Raw genomic sequence first — 17,500 nt, 5'->3', positions numbered from 1 at the left:
AAAGAAAAAGAAAAATGAGACTACACTTTTCAATGTGACTTTAATTCCTGGCGCATCAAAAGACATGGGAAGAGTTTTCATTTGACTATGGTCACTGTCACTGGTGGAAAGTACCATATTACTTTGTTTTTATTCGTCTGAAAGTACAAGACTCATCCAAAGAACCACACCCAGAGACCACACGGGACTGCACTACCACCATGTCCGTGCCTCAAACAGAAGCACACCAGTCATACCGCCTGTCACGTCCACAGAAGTCAGCACACCCTCAACACAGCCTCAGCACACACACACACACACACACACCCTCAGCCCACAACCTTTTTCCCAGTTTCGTTAGGTTACGTGGACGACAAGAGTTCGATAGCGAGTAATCTGTATGGCGGGTTATCAAGTGGTGTGTGTGTGTGTGTGAGGGAGGATTAGCATGAACCACCCACACGCTTGTTAAAAGTTAGCTTTCCGTTCAGCTTGGTTCTCGTTGACGTCATGACAATCTACACACTTACGAAAGCGTGAAGATAAAGAGTGACAACAAAGCCGCCGCCTCGAGAGTGATGTGGTAATTCAAGATAAACTGTTGTTACAATCACACAGTAACAACAGTTAAAGTTTATGGTGCTATTTTGTCAGTTAACACTAATGCACATATTTTGTTCCTCTGCGGGCATTATCTCTGCATAAGAATTATTCACGGGCATCAGATGTCATGTTTCTGCGTAACTTGAGCACCTGATAACTAGCACGTCGGCTGCCGATCCTACCCCCTCCCCCGCTGCTCCTTGTGGGGTGCTGCAAGCCTCTCCGCTAGTAAACTCCAACCCTATGGTTTTTTCCTCTTTACTCACGTACTCCACAACCCTAACCCCCTGATTCTGAACTCTATATAATCAATGGTACTTACTCTTCACGTCCATAGCCTGAAGAACACACGAAATCCACACCAGATCGAGAAGACGTAGATACACAGATGAGTGCACACTAACACAGCCGCACGGAGGAACTACCTTGTCTACCGCCACTGTTACCAACATCTTGCTCGTGCATCAAGCTATAGAAAATAGCACTGAAGGATCCTCGACTTTACTTGCCTTTTTTTTCACATTTGATTCCTCATGAACTGATTAAATGAAATACGTGCGGAAATATCACTCTAGGTTTTATGAGAGTGCTTATGGAATCTAATAGTCGTCAACAGGTCTACCAACAGTTACCAGTAAACACCTGACGAAAATTCTAGTCTAACGGGACAGTAAAATTATATAATCCAACGTTTTAAGATACCAGTCATGCCACAGTAACCACTCGACCTTGAAAAGACAGTCGATACTCATTCTAGTAGTTTTACACAGCGGTGGATTAGTGAAGGATGTGACGTCACTGTTCAGGAGAGAGAGAGAGAGAGAGAGAGAGAGAGACCCACTCCGACGCCAAAGAAAACAGAACTTTGAGGAGGAAGCCGCCGTCACCAGCGCAGGAAGGAGAGCGCGAGTGGGTGGTGGAAAGAAATTAATCTGTTACAGGACAGGAATATTGGAGTGCAGCATTAGGAGGCGAGTGAGGCGAGACATGCGCGCGGGAGACTTTGATGAGACGCTGACAGATATTGGAAGTAAATGCAGGACAGCGGAAAAAAAAAAAAGAATTAAATGACCAAATTTATGAACAAGAGAGAGAGAGAGAGAGAGAGAGAGAGAGGACATATCAGGGTGTTCCTACCTATGGCAAGTACAGATTATTTGTAATCCCGCTGATCCCCTCTACTCCCTCCCTCCCTAAGCCTCCTCGATTATCTATCTTATCTAAGGCTCTGCGGGTGACCCAGGCCGGCTGTTACCTTGGCCCCGCTAAATCACACACGGGAGAAAAGTATACCATAGGAAAATAATCTGTTATTATTAGAAGTAAATAAACAAATAAAGTGTATCGTGCCTCCTATCATCCACACATTCACACACTAGAAAGTACAAAAAAAAAAAAAAGGTTACCATTGGAAAAATAATCTGCTACCGTTGAAGATAAATAAATAAATAAACTGCTTCGTATTTTCTGTCATCCACACACACACACACACACCAAAGGGTAAGGAAAGGCTGGCACTCAAGACATATAGCATTATTTACACCTTGTGACACAGTAAGGACCTGCAGCCCTTTCTTAGTCCATAATGACGCGCCTCAGCAGCCTCAGCAGGACACCCCGTAGCACAGCGCCTCTCCCCCGGGCCTCGACATGCTGCCTGGAGGAGGATGACCGCTGTGGTGCGTCCCTCGGCTTGCTGTCCGCGGCTACACTTTGAAGGACAGACTGAACATCAAGGCTGAAGGTGAGATGTAACTTTTCCAACGTGTAGCCGCCTGAGAACATGAAGGGTGAGGGAAACGTGACGAAATGGGATGATGTAAACGTAAGAACAGACTCAATGAACATCAAGGGTGAAGGTGAGAGGTGATCTTTTTTTTATCCAACATGTAGCCGAATGAAAGCGTGAAAGGTGAGGGAATAGTGAGGAAATGGAATGATGTGAACACTGCGTGGATGATGTACAGCCCTTGGTGGTAGTGGTGATGGTGGTGGTCTTGTTGCACGGGACACTTGTACAGAACACGAAACATAGGGAAAATGGGACAAGTGTATTTTAGAGAATAGACAAGTGTATTTAGAAAGAATAGAAAACGAAGGTTGCATGAAAAAAAAAAAAAAAAAAAAAAACGGAAATAGAAGTGACAAGAGTACATTTTAGGAAATCAATTAAAAAAAAAAAAAAGAATAACATAGAATGAAACTTGGCGCAAACCGAGCGTATGTGAAGATTACAAAGGTTGTGCATTTTTGGAATCACAGAAAACGAAGCCTAGTTGATCAAGAAGACAGTAACTTAGGAGGAAGTACTACAGTGTGCGAGAACGAAAAGGAAGAAAGAAGAAATCTATACAATTATATCAAACAAGAGAGAGAGAGAGAGAGAGAGAGAGAGTCAGCAGTAACACACCGGGACAAGTGAAACACGAATTGAGTGACGCACGAGTAAATGGAGCATAAACAATAGTGAAGCACAGGCAAAAACACTTCGCCGTATAAGATAAAGACAACGAGATTCAGGCGATGTATAAAACTCACACTTTTTATTATTATTATTATTATTATTATTACGATTATTAGGGAACAGGATATAAATGTCAAATAGCTCCATTAAATTCTGCTATGATTGATGTTATACTAAATTCACGGAACTCCTAATTATCTTTTTGATAGTCGATCGTTACCCCCAAAAATAACAGAATGACACTAATTTTTCGATAATATTCAAAAGTTGTAATTATATAGCTTTGTATGTGACTCGGCTTCAACCATCATCAAGGAAATTAACATGAATATGCAGTTTTACATGAAAATAATGAAGCGTCACTCATACTGCACTTGTTTTAAAGGGAATGGGTGGAGGAGAGAGAGAGAGAGAGAGAGAGGAGAGAGAGAGAGAGGAGAGAGAAGAGAGAGGAGGAGAGAGAGAGAGAGAGAGAGAGAGAGAGAGAGGTGAACACAAATGAACGCAAAGAAAGAACAAACAGCAGTCCTTGTGAAGCTGTTTGCGATAAGTTATAGCTGTCACACTATCTAATCTAAAGAATAATAAAGACGAGGACTGATGAAGAGAAGGAAGAGGGACAGAAAGAAAAGACAGACATACTTAGATACACAGACGTATATAAAACAACAACAGACCACCACGTTATCGACAGCCTTCCACCACCACAGCTATCCAGTCGTCATTCCTGCTCCACCCTCACCACCAGCAGCAACCCTGACGCATCTCGCCACGCAGCCTCCGATGGACTCCAGTGAGCATAGGAAGTGACAGGAGCTCAGGGATGGGATGGGCAGCTGAGACGTGCTTCTTGTGTCCAGCAAGAAGCCAAAGGGCATCAGACAGATGATTAATGATGAAAATAAAAGCAAATATCACATGTAGAACAACCAAACATATTTTGTGGTCGAGAATAAACGTAGTGATGATGTGAATGTCAGCGGAGAGGATGGGAAGAATTCAGGGGTGTTGTTTTGAGATTATAAATTCTAGAATCTTTGGTATAACATGATCATGAACTTGTGAAGACATATGTATGTATTTTACACGTCGAGCGGGGCCGTATTGGGAGGCGAGCCGAGTACCTCCCACCCTCGCCCGCTGCGGGGACGCCTAACATACATCCTACGGTGAAACATACATTTGTAGTTTTCAAAGCTCATAGTTGACTATGGAACATTTTGGTTCATTCTTGATTTACTTTTTTTTTTCTTTCTTTTGATGTCCAGCAGGTGCTGTGAGCGAGCCGGATTACATGTGTGCATGTGCATGTGTGTGTGTGTGTGTGTGTGTGTGTGTGTGTGTGTGTGTGGTGTGTGTGTGTGTGTGTAAGTGTGTTTGTGTGTGTGTAGTGTGTGTGTGTGTATGTGTGTGTGGAGGGGCGAGGCACCACCACTACCACCACAACCACCACCACTACCACGCAGCGTCCAGGCAAGTCTCCGCCGCCGCCGCCGCCGCCGCCACGCACCCACTGCACCACAGCACTTGCACATAGTCACATGACTTTGACGTCACACTTATATACATTAAAAGTGAACAGAGTAAAATGTTTTGTTTCCATCGCCACATTTGTACATACAAGCGTCGGGGCGCGGGCCAGGGCACTCTCACCGGCTCAGGAGTACTTAATTTCAGATAGTCTTTTCTTTCAGTAACAGAGTCACTTCACTTGGGTTGTCCACGCGCGAGCAGGCAACACATACACGCGAGCGCACGTCATCAGCTGGCTTCCTCTCAGCGCCTGGTCATCACAGGATGGTTCATGGACCGGCAGGAAGAAAGACGCCCCGTGACAGCAAGCCTTCAGGGACACGGCGCCGCCCAGCGAGGGACAGGCCCCGCCCCGACACGCCACCCCGCAGCTGCTGCAGCCCTGACCAAGATAAATTGATGAGTAACATAATAAATGTAAATTATTAGACGTGTGTGTGTGGTGTGTGTGTGTGTGTGTGTCTGTGTATTTTTTGTATGTGCGTCTCTCTCTCTCTCTCTCTCTCTCTCTCTCTCTCTCTCTCTCTCATCCTCTCTCTTCTCTCTCTCTCTCTCTCCTCTCTCTCTCTCTGTGGCAAGAGAGAGAGAGAGAAATTAATAGGTAGATAACTAAGACAGGTAAACGTTTTTCGCATATCAACTCAATTACTAATGTAACTATAAACTAAAACTACCAAGCATAAAAGAACACAGTAAAATGAGTCACGTAAGAGTAGACGGCAAGAAACATGAGAAGCAGCGATTGCGATGAGAGAATGAAAGACGAGAGGAGAAGAGAGAGGAGAAAGAAGAAAGGGGGAGCAAGGAAGCGAGGAAGCATCTTGAGCGTGAGTCCATCTGAAGAGTGAGCTGAGGAAGAAAGGAAGGAGGAGGAGGAGGAGAAAGAGGAGGAGAGGAAGGAAGAGGAAGAGGAAGAGGAAGAGGAGGAAGGAGGATGAGAAGGAGGAGGAGGAGGAGGAGGAGACTGTCGGGGTGTGCCACTTTCTTCCCCCACCACCAGAGGGAAGCAGAACGCGCTGTTTACTTGGCCAAATGGGGGTAGGGGGGCGTCTGAGGCGGGGATGGAGAGGGACAGTGGGGGGCGGAGAAGTGGAGATGCTGGAGGGGGTAAGGAGGGATGGAAGATGCGCCGCTTGAAGAGAGAGAGAGAGAGAGAGAGAGAGAGAGAGAGAGAGAGAGAGAGAGAGAGAGAGAGAGAAATGTCGCGGAAAATAGTAAAGGTGAGGTAGCGATGCACGGAAGGCGGGCTTGGGTAACTCACTTCCTTCTTACTGGGACGAAGAAAAAAGAGAAAAAAAAAAGTAGAAAGATGATCAGAAAACGGAGAAAGACAGGAGCGAAACACGATACCACCAAGGAGAGAGAGAGAGAGAGAGAGAGAGAGAGAGAGAGAGAGAGAGAGAGAGAGAGAGAGAGAGAGAGAGGATAAAAAAGCTGCCCAGTCTGGAGTAGCAAGGATGGATCAGGGAATCGTAACACACGAGTCTTTGCCTTTTCAGTATTCAAGACCCTCCTCACCTTTAGTTCCTCCTCCTCCTCCTCCTCCTCCTCTTCCTCCTCTTCCTCCTCTTCCTCCTCCTCCTCTTATTCCTCCTCCTCCTTCTCTTCAGGTCTCATTCGCCTTTTCCTCTTCTCCCTCCTCCATTTTCTCTGCCTCCACTTTCCAGTCACCGTTTAATTTTTGTCATAATACTGTTTCTCTCTCTCTCTCTTTCTCTCTCTCTCTCTCTCTCTCTCTCTCTCTCTCTCTCTCTCTCTCTCTCTCTCTCTCTCTCTCTCTCTCTCTCTCTCTCTATGAGCGATTGTGGTACTAAAAAAGAAATATGATGAAAACTAATTTGATGTTAGGATGATTTTTTTTAAGAGATATTCGTATACTGATCGCAAATCGGCAGGAACAATAAAAAGACTATGAGACACAGCATTCGTAAGGGCTCATCGGAATACGCGGTACGATTCCGGTCACCAAAATCACATTACGGTATAAAATATTACTGAAAAGAATCCAGAGACAAGTAACAACAACAACAAAAAAAAAAAAAAAACATCCCGAAGTTGTGTGATCTATTTATAAGAGGAAAGATTTAAGTGATTTCAAATGTTCTTTATCTATAAAAGAAGAATCTTTCCTAAGTCACTAACCACTCTGAGATACTTCCTCCTTTAAAATATAAAAATTGCAAATTCTATTATTTTTAATCTCTTTCATTCTTGTAGATGCTTACAAAGATGGCATGCATTCTTTTTTTTTTTTTTTTTTTTAGTACTGTGAATCGCTGCCTATCGCTTTGAAAGAGTTAGGTTTATAAAATACTAAATGGATTCGATCAAATAAATTCCAAGGGACTATATTTGATAAATCACGCGACAATAACGAAAGAGAGCGACTTGATATTGAAATGATGAAGATGCAGCAGACATGAAAGTAAAGCATCTTTCAGTATTGGAGCCACTTAGAGGCACTGGCCACTGCAACAGATTCCCAGCATCAGTTGTCAGCTTGAAAATTATAGACAACATATGTCCAAACTGCATCACTGTTCCTTAGAGATATGTTCCTTGCTAACGACAAATCCATTTTTTCCATATAATTAGTATTTTCACAAGCATAACAAATAAATGAATAAATAGATAAATAAATAAATAAATACATAAATCAAACAGTACTAGATGAATTGATGAAAATACTACTTCGTTCACGTCACATTGAGCGTAATGAAGTCTGATGACAACAGAATGGAAAACAGACACATAAATAGACAGAAAATAGATAAATAAACAAATAAACAAATAGATAAATACGAAAAATAAGTGAACGGGCTAATAAATGAAATTCGGAAAACGTCATATTGTTGTGCAAAAAAAGTTCTAAATTACCAAACTGGAATAAAAAGGAAAAAAAAATACGACCCGTACACTCGAGCGCGACACAAACTAAACAGGCACTTTTAAACGCAAACTAAGAAAAGAAAGAAAAAAAAAACCTAAGGCAAATGAATGTGGCTTTGTCGAGGTGGAGGAGCCATCGTCTTTACAATCGAACCCTGCACTTCACATATCACATCACACATTACCACTTAAAAAGCCTCGTAATTGGAAAAAAAAAAACTTCAATGACTTGTTCTTCCAATGTGTTCCCTTGTGTTACGCTGGTTGTGAGTGTAAGGACCAATGAATTCACTAGTGCTTGTTCTTCCATTGTGTTCCCTCGTGTTACGCTGGTTGTGAGTGTAAGGACCAATGAATTCACTAGTGCTTGTTCTTCCAATGTGTTTCCTCGTGTTACGCTGGTTGTGAGATGTAAGGACCAATGAATTCACTAGTGCTTGTTCTTCCATTGTGTTCCCTCGTGTTACGCTGGTTGTGAGGTGTAAGGACCAATGAATTCACTAGTGCTTGTTCTTCCATTGTGTTCCCTCGTATTACGCTGGTTGTGAGGTGTAAGGACCAATGAATTCACTAGTGCTTGTTCTTCCATTGTGTTCCCTCGTGTTACGCTGATTGTGAGGTGTCGGGCGATCAGGGAGGCCACAACACTCAGAATGACATGATCGCGGCGACCATGTGACTTTGGAAGCTAAATGATAATCCAAGAGTCCTTAGAGGGTGTGAGAACCCAAACTTGAGCGATTAAGGTGGCAAAGACAAGGAGGGAGGGACGCGTGGGGGAGGGAGCGCAGAAGGAAGGTAAGGGAGAGGAGGGAGAAGAGGGAGGGAGGGAAGAGAGAAGAGAGAAGGAGAGAGGTAGAACAGACAAGAGCAAGGGAACAGGGAAAGAAAATCAATTAGAAACGAAAGTGAGTAGAAGAAAGGAAGAGAGAGAGAGAGAGAGAGAGAGAGAGAGAGAGAGAGAGAGAGAGAGAGAGAGAGAGAGAGAGAGAGAGAGAGAGAGAGAGAGATACAAAATGGAAGACAGAAGACGGGGACACTACAAAGGAGCTGCAGAGAGAGGAAGAAAGGATGGAACGAAGGGAGAGGGAGGAGGAGGAGGAGGAGGAGGAGGAGGAGGAGGAGGAGGAGGAGGAATAGGAGAAGGAGGAGGAGGAGGAAGAGGAAGAGGAGGAGAAGGAGGAGGGAGAGTAGTGGGAGTGCCCGGCTGCTGGAGGTGGAGAAGGAAACGGAGAAGAAGGAGGAGGAGGAGGAGGAGGAGGAGGAGGAGGAGGAGGCGCCGCCCTCCCTCCGTCTCTCTCCACGGCACTGGAAGATCGATACTTGCTGCCTCCTCAAGATTCTCCTCTGCCTCTCTCTCTCTCTCTCTCTCTCTCTCTCTCTCTCTCTCTCTCTCTCTCTCTCTCTCTCTCTGTACTCGGTTTTCTACCATTATCTCTCTGCCCTCATATTTATCAACGAATATGTCTTTATCTTTCTATATATGTCTTTGTAAGTATCTTCTTGTAACATAAATTATTGTTGTTATTATTATTATTATTATTATTATTATTATTATTATGGCACGTGTTATTGCGAATGAGGCAAAGCACGCGAAATACATAAGAATAAAGAAAGTAAACATAAGGGAAGCTACAAAAAGCCGCCAGGCCTACACGTGGCAGTCCCTGTGATTAATATAAAGCACAGCAAATACGATTGTACGGAGGAATGGTGTTTGTGGTTCAAATTCCGTCGAGTGAAGAAAAATTAGCAATACAGCAAAGGTCGATTGATGAATATTAACCGTGAGTGATGCGCATTCTTCTGCCAGTCAGAGAGAGAGAGAGAGAGAGAGAGAGAGAGAGGAACGCTTGTCTTCGAAAGATATGATTTGAGTTAATCTTCTATTTCTGAAAAGTGAACGTTTTTCTCTCTCTCTCTCTCTCTCTCTCTCTCTCTCTCTCTCTCTCTCTCTCTCTCTCTCTCTCTCTCTCTCTCTCTCTCTCTCTCTCTCTCTATATATATATATATATATATATATATATATATATATATATATATATATATATATATATATATATATATATATATATATATATATATATATAAACAAGACCACGGCAAGCCTTTGCATAAAATTCAGTTTAAGCGACGTCCACGGCCGTGCCTGGAAAACTACCCTCTTTCTTTTTCCTCATTTTGCTTCACCTCTCCTTCCTCCTCTCTTCCTTTTCTTCTTCTAGTCACTCCTGCAAAGTTTCCGCCTCTCTGCGCACAAAATGGCGGACGGGGCGTGTCAACATGGTTGGAGGAGGAAGAGTAAGAGGAGGAGGAAGAGCAGAAGGTGTGTGTGTGTGTGTGTGTGTGTGTGTGTGTGTGTGTGTGTGTGTGTGTGTGTGTGCAAGGAGCCGGAGGGGAAAAGAGAGCTAGGGTAAGTCGGAAAACAAACTGGAGATCCATAAACAGAGCGGAGAAACGAACGGAAAGAAACGGAAAGAAGACACAGTGTAGAGGAAAAAGAATTAACCAAAAGTGAAACCCTCTATATATTGGAAAAGAAGAACGCGTGGCGAGGATGAAAAAGAGCAGGAGGGAGGAGGAAAAGTAAGAGGAACAGCGCGTGAGGGAATGTTCCTTTCTGTCACAGAGAGAGAGAGAGAGAGAGAGAGAGAGAGAGAGAGAGAGAGAGAGAGAGAGAGAGAGAGAGAGAGAGAGAGAGACCCTGTAGGTCGAGAAAAAAACACGAAAAGTTGAAACTTGAATTTGCTCAAGACACTAACCAGGACAGGCCGACGAATCGCGTGCCGAGGCGACCTTGAAGCGCTTCTGCAGGCTGAGTGGTGCCCGCGGAGGGCGTGGAGGTGCTGCCGCGTTGGGCGTTGATGCTGGCCTCGAGTTGCCGAGCTGCGGGGGGCGAGGCGGCGGCAGGCACTGAGCAGACCCTCACTTTTCCGACGTCGTTTGTTCTCCCCCACCCCTCATGCACATCAATTCTGAAGAGGGGTGGGCCGGGGCGGCGGTGGGCGTGGGTCAACCGCCAGCAGCCCGGCCCCGCCCCACCGCCGGTCGTGTTTTCTCCGTCTCAAAAAGTTAGTAAGGGAATTCCCACGTCGGGAGGCGACCCACCACGGGGAGGCCGCCTAATCTCGGCAAGGAGCCCGCCACAGGCATGGCCCCGACCCCTCTGGCCAGGCAGCCCCCCACCCCAGGATTGGCGCCCTCTGGTAGCTGGGATGTCAGCCCCCGCGTCTCACTCTCCTTCAGCCTGGCGACAACACCTCCCAGCTTGAGGGTGTCGGGAGGGCGAGAGAGGGGCTGGCGTCAGTGGTCAAAGTAGGAGTTCTGCATGAGGTAGAGCTTGTCAATCGGGTTGATCTGAGGGTAAATGCTGCCCGTCACGCCCACCATCGTCGGCACGTCGGGCGGCGCCTGGGTGGAAGGTGGCGCTGCGCCTCCTCCAGACGACCTGACGGGAGTAAATCGAGACAAGGTTAGAATTGTTTTCAGACCAGCATCTTCATGTACTGCCGCCCTCGTTGTGTAGGCGGGACATGTGTGGCGTTTATGAGTATTGCCTGAGTCATTGCTCTTGTACACCGCCTCTGCATTATTCGTGAGTGTGCTGTGCGCTCATCACTCAAAGCAATCCATAGAAGAACACTTGAAATGCACAGCTGTCTCGTAAAAATTACCCTTTACCTACAGTCCAACAAATTCAATAGAAAATAATAAGATAATGTAAATCACAAATCTTCATTCTTGACCCTTCGTGTTTCATCTCACACTTTTCACACACAAAATAAGTTAAATAGATCAAGTAAATCAAATAAATAAATGAATGGTAAAAGAGAGTCAAGCCACAGCCACACAACAAAAGAGATCAATGTGCTTTACAAAGGAACACACTTGGCTTTATCATAATGCACGTTATTATTGAGAGCGAGCAAGATAATGGTAACAAGAAACAACACCAACAACAGTCCATTGATTCAGTGATTAGAGGAGACTAGTTAGCTGAACGAGGAGAAAAAACAGCAATAACAAATTAATGATCCCATGATAGCACTGTCTTGGCTCAATTATTTTCTCCATTCTGACAGATTTATAGGAAGAAAATGAATGATGTATTATTTTCATAGCTAAGTCGAGATTTAGAGATAGAGAGAGAGAGAGAGAGAGAGAGAGAGAGAGAGAGAGAGAGAGAGAGAGAGAGAGAGAGAGAGAGAGAGAGACGAACAGACAGACAGACGCAACCACATTCTTTAATATTTCGTCACCTTATCTCGAGCACTTTTAATTGGCTCTAGTGTACATAAGTTATAGGAACGTTTTTGTGATTCTAGTGATAGCTTAACGAGGATTCTTCACCATCTATGGAGGAAAAACACCCGTGAGAACCCAACTAATCATTTGTGTGGGTTAGGAAAACAGTCCTAATGAGAAGCCAAAGCGTTTTAGAAAACACGCCAGAGAGAGAGAGAGAGAGAGAGAGAGAGAGAGAGAGAGTAAAAGAAACAGTAGAAAGTATATACGTACAGGCAGTGAGTCAGAAGTGAGTTGACTGATTCAGATCTCTCTCTCTCTCTCTCTCTCTCTCTCTCTCTCTCTCTCTCTCTCTCTCTCTCTCTCTCTCTCTCTCTCTCTCTCTCTCTCAAAAGATGATCTTAACATCAATGAACATCCATCTTTCTATTTTATCTATCAATCTACCTACTTACCTATTTATATATCTATTGATCTAATTGCCCAACTATACCAACCGAACAAATACGCGAAACTTACATCTCTCCTTGGTCGTCAAACTGGTCCATGCGCCCCTCCTCGAAGCTAATGTCAGAACCGCAGAACGAGTCACCACTGTGAGCTGGGAAGCTTTCGCCTTCGGGGGAATATGGCACGGCAGAACTCTTGGGCGTAGTGGCGTAGGGCGAGTCCAGAGAATCAATGGGAGTGAGTCCACCATACTGGCCTGCAGGGGGACGAGGAGAAAGGAATGTTAAGAGAGCGATGTGTAGGAGCATAAGGAAGAGACAGGTTCGGATCACGCGTCTCAGAGTGCCAGGGAGTTTCAAAAATATGTCGCTAGAAGGAAGTTGGCAAGAAATGACGTTGTGAAGCGTAAGGGTGGAAAGATGTGGTTGATTTTTTTTTTTTTCAAGTGGCTGTCTACCTTGCAACGGGTGAAAGAAATAAGGCGTGTGAAAAGGTGAAAAAAAGATCACGTGCAGAAAAGTGAAAAAAAAAAGGAGACACCGAGAAAGAAAATGAAAGAGGAAGAAAAAAAGACGTGAAAGGTTCGAAAAAGAAGGCGAGCAGGAGAGGAAAAAGAAAATGGAGGAAGAAGTTCGAAAGAGACGTCGAGGAAGAGAGGAAAAAGACGTAAAAGAGGTATAAAAGAGACACCAAATATCGAAGGAAGAAAAATGGAGGAAATGAAAAAGAAAGAGCGACAGAGAGAGAGAGAGAGAGAGAGAGAGAGAGAGAGAGAGAGAGAGAGAGAGAGAGAGAGAGATGCATTGTGACGCTGAGTACTGAAAGAAACTGGACAGAGACATCGTGCGACAGAGAAAGAGCGTAAAGTTTATAGGAGACGTCACTGTTTTGTTAGTAAAATGAAAGTGTGGAGTGAAAAAAAGACACTACGCAGGAAGGTAAGAATGCGAAATGTGAAAAAAAAAGAGAAGTGTTAAAGTGATATGTGAAAAAAAAAAAGAAGAAGAAGAGACCGTGCAATACAAGTGTGTAGTGTGGAAAAAAAGAAAAAAAAATGAAAGTGCAACAGAAGAATGAAGTGTGACAGAGAGAAACCAAGCAGCAAGATAAGAATAATTAGAGTACGAAGTGTGACGCGACAAAAAGGAAACAGAACAGCAAAGTGAAACTGCGAAATGTGAAAAAAAAAAAAAAAAAAAGAAAATCGGCCAGCAAAATAAGACTATGAAGTGTGAAAAAAAATAAATAAATAAATTAAAAAAAATTCATGAACCATCGTATTCGTAAGAGAGTGAAGAGTAAAATTAGGAAGGTTACTTTATATTACTCGTTAGGTTAGGTGATGGTAAGGAGCAGGTGCTAAAAATTACAGGAGCAAGGAAGGACTTAACACCTGATGCATAGAATTCAAAACTCATTCTATTATAAAAGAATGAAGTAGAAGATAAGGTACAGGAAAATCAGATAGACCTTTTTGTGCGCTTTTGAAACACTGACTCGCTTATATGTACACACACGGACGCACACACACACACACACACACACACACACACACACACACACACCGAACATGGACATCTGGAAAATTAATTACTCTGAAAAACAAATACGGACCCGCTCATGCACACACACACACACACACACACACACACACACACACACACACACACACACACACACACACACACAGAGAGAGTCATGGAAGCCATCAAACACACATGAAAGCAAACACACACCCACCTATCCACCCACCCACACACACACACACACACACACACACACACACACATACGCGCAGTCACCTACTAACAAAACAGGGGGAAAACAAAAGAGAAAAAGCAGAAAAATAACAGACGGACAGTACAAACAAAAGGACAAACAAACAAGCAAACAAACAAACAGGCACTCAGGTGTAACAGTGACGCCGTCCTCCAAAAATTAAAAACCTATAGCCATTTTTTGTCCGGCAGCAATATTTTACAGTTTTAATAAAGGTTTCCACGAGTGTTTATACTCTCTGTTATACCGTCTGTGTGTGTGTGTGTGTGTGTGTGTGTGTGTGTGTGTGTGTGTGTGTGAGAGAGAGAGAGAGAGAGAGAGAGAGAGAGAGAGAGAGAGAGAGAGAGAGAGAGAGAGAGAGAGAGAGAGAGAGAGAGAGAGAGACCCCTCATTGTTCGCAGCGTTGGGTTTGTTTCAGTTTTTCTTTCTACTATATACTGTTGTTTGCTTGCGTCCGTGTTTTGTTTATCTACTCATTTATTTTTCGCTTATTTCTGGTTATTTCTACGTATTTTCCCTGTGTCTGTGTGTGTGTTTTTTTTTTTTTTTTTTCCTTTTTATGTGTGGGTAGTCACTAACCTTTGTATGGGTGGGTGGGTGTGTGTGTTTATATTGTTAGTGAGTGTGTGAACACGAAAAATGTTATGGCTAAAGCGCGCGTGCACACACACACACACACACACACACACACACACACACACACACACACACACACACACACACATACACAAAACTTCATTCACAAAACTTTTTCTTTTTTTAATCAGTGCTTCCTTTCCTCTCTTTTCTTATCTCATTGTTCCTTAATTTTTCCGTGCCATCCTACCTCTTTTACATCCCTTTCCTTTTTTTCCTTATTTCTTTATTACCTACTGCATCTGCTCCTCTGTTTATGCTTCCCTACGTGACTTCCCTCTTTATGTGCCTTTCCATGTCTGACTTTCCTCTAATTTTTCTTTCCTTTCGCTCTTCTCTGCTCCCTCTCACACACTTTTTCTTCAGACGCATTATTTCCCTTTCTCTCGTGTCTTAGCCTCTGACCGTCTCTCTCACACATTTTAGTTCTTTTCCATACACGTTATCTCCCTGTCTCTCTCGTCTCTTATGTCTGTCCCTCTCACATATTTCATTTCTTCAGACACGTTTTCTTAGTCTGTTTCTCGACCATATTCTGAAACGCCTCTGTGCTACACCTCCACTACTTTCAAAAGGCTGTAATTGTAGTTACACGGGTTTTTGAACGTGTTTTTATGGTTCTAGTGACAGATTAATAAGATTTCTACATTATTAACAAGGTAAACACACTTGAGAACCCTGCTAACAATTTCTGTGGCCTTTAAAAATAGTCATGATGAGAGAACAAAGCGTTTTTGAACAAGGGCTTATCTCTCTTCTCTTACCCTCTCCGCCTCCTTCCTTCTTGGCGACGTCACCCTTGTCATCCTTGTCGTCCTTGTCGTTGTTGTTGTTGTGCTCTGTCTGCTTGGCTCTCCGCTGCAGCTTCTTCATTTTGGCTCTCTGATTCTGGAACCAAACCTGCACCACTCGAACGCTCAGTCCTGTCTCCTTGGCCAGCTGCTCCCGTACCTGTGGGGGATGAAGGAAGGTCAAGGTGAAGTGTTAGTTAGGAAGTTACTTTGTGTGTATGTGTGTGTGTGTGTGTGTGTGTGTGTGTGTGTGTGTGTGTGTGTGTGTGTGTTCGATGTTTTCTTTTAAGTATAGTAGTAGTAGTAGTAGTAGTAGTAGTAGTAGTAGTAGTAGTAGTAGTAGTACTAGTTCTAGTGATGGTGGTGGTGGTGGTGGTGGTGGTCGTGGTGGTGGTAGCGGTACACATAAATATTATAATGTAAAAAACTCTATAGTCAAAAGTTTATTATTACCTGGTACTCTAGAACAATACAATGAAAGGATAAGACAGTAACACCCCATGGTAGCTTAACAAATGATGAAGAGCTAAACTATCATCAATTTACGAACACATATACACTTAACCAAACTTGCTAACTAGACGACAAAAATGCCTATATACTCATAGACAAATAATAAAGTCGCAGGAATTAAAAGAACCCCAAAATAGATTAAATAACGTAGAATTTATCAAAGAGTCTGAGGTTAAAGAGAAAGATAAACAGATAGAAGGTTAATAGGGGTCAAGATTAGAGGTGTGGTCTGTAATAGATGGGCATCCGACAGAGTTGAGTGGTGAATATGAGAGAGGCCTTTGGTTTCCTTTGCTTTGCTTTGCTGGTGATAATGGTGATGATGATGATAACGACGATGATGATGATGACAACGACGAGGAGGAGGAGAAGGAAAGTGATAATAATGATGATGATAGTTGTGGGTATGGGATAGAATTCCTTTACTTAATAATGTAACATCGTAAAAACACTGGGCTCTTCACCCCTTTGCCTGAACATGAAGCTTAAGCAAATTTCATATTCCGCCAGTCTTTGTTTACGTGTGGGAAAGAAAACTACGAGCCACTCACAAAGATAATAATGTCTAAGAGGCACCAAAATTTAGACTTCCTCAAAGAACAGATATAATTATGCCCTGGACAACACGAGAGAGAGAGAGAGAGAGAGAGAGAGAGAGAGAGAGAGAGAGAGAGAGAGAGAGAGAATGAAAATAGTCAAAATTTTCTAGTTTTCATTAAGCACTGAGAGATTAATACACTAAAGTTCTGAATAACACAAGAAGACGGGGATAGATTATCAAGATTCAGCGAGAGAAAAAAAAATAGTAATAATTTTCTAGTTATCATCTGAGCAAAAAATTTTACAAACTTAAACGCTTAACTGATAATTAAAGATGAAGACTCAGATTAACTAAGTGGCCGGCCTTGATCTCCAGCGGAAAACGAAACCAACATATACAAAGAAAGAGATTAACGCAAGATAAAAAAAAAAATAAAAATAAAAAAAATATATAATAATAATAAATGGCAGGGTGGTGTGTGGGAGAAACTTGGTTGGGGAAAAGTGACACAAGTGAACAGTTTATTTAGATGAGAAGATTAAGCTGAACGAAATTTTTTTTTTCGTGCAGCGAGTAAGAGAGAGAGAGAGAGAGAGAGAGAGAGAGAGAGAGAGAGAGAGAGACATATACACACACTAGTGCACCTATCAATCTATTTATGTCCCCCTCCTTACGCTGCGCTCCTCTTCACTTCACCTCCTCGCCTCGCCTCTCTCTCCTCTCCCATCTCCTTTGGTCTCGTCTCTCCTCGCCGTGTCCTCTCTCCCTCGGGGCGCGCCTCTTGAGTACCCGCCGCCTCGTGTGCTTATCCCAGTTCCGGTTCCTCTGTGGGTCGCCCTCATGCCCAGTTGGTCTCTTTATCTGGCTAAATGTTATCCAAATATGCCGGTGCTCGCCTACGTGGGGTCTGGCGGCGCCATTGACCTAAGGGTTCACCAGGCTCTTCCTCCCTCCCGCTCTCTCTCTCTCTCTCTCTCTCTCTCTCTCTCTCTCTCTCTCTCTCTCTCTCTCTCTCTTTTTCCTCTCCCTCTCTTCCTCTCGTTCATCGCCGCAAGCTAAATCAGTTCAGTTCAGTAA

The 17,500-nt window shown here is 43.6% G+C and overlaps 2 protein-coding genes across 3 annotated transcripts in view; both read right to left on the bottom strand.

Annotated features, from left to right (window-relative positions):
• The window catches only part of LOC135107031 (uncharacterized), a 75,514-nt gene extending 74,484 nt beyond the window's left edge, over positions 1–1,030 (bottom strand). The window contains exon 1 of one of the 2 annotated variants that reach the window (XM_064016601.1): positions 905–1,030. The gene's annotated coding sequence lies outside the window, so the exon portion shown is untranslated. The remainder of the gene's footprint in view (positions 1–904) is intronic. The other variant, XM_064016600.1, reaches the window with a different exon arrangement.
• A 3,584-nt stretch (positions 1,031–4,614) lies between these two features.
• Positions 4,615–17,500, bottom strand: part of LOC135107029 (LIM homeobox transcription factor 1-alpha-like) — a 58,484-nt gene continuing 45,598 nt past the window's right edge. The window contains 4 exon segments of the mRNA XM_064016598.1: positions 4,615–4,961; positions 10,231–10,916; positions 12,233–12,419; positions 15,343–15,529. Of these exon segments, the coding sequence (XP_063872668.1) occupies positions 10,772–10,916; positions 12,233–12,419; positions 15,343–15,529 (519 nt within the window). The 3' untranslated portion in view covers positions 4,615–4,961; positions 10,231–10,771.

Source organism: Scylla paramamosain, chromosome 14 (genome assembly GCF_035594125.1).
Source record: "Scylla paramamosain isolate STU-SP2022 chromosome 14, ASM3559412v1, whole genome shotgun sequence".
NCBI lineage: Eukaryota > Metazoa > Arthropoda > Malacostraca > Decapoda > Portunidae > Scylla > Scylla paramamosain.
This window is presented reverse-complemented; position numbering and strand designations above follow the sequence as displayed.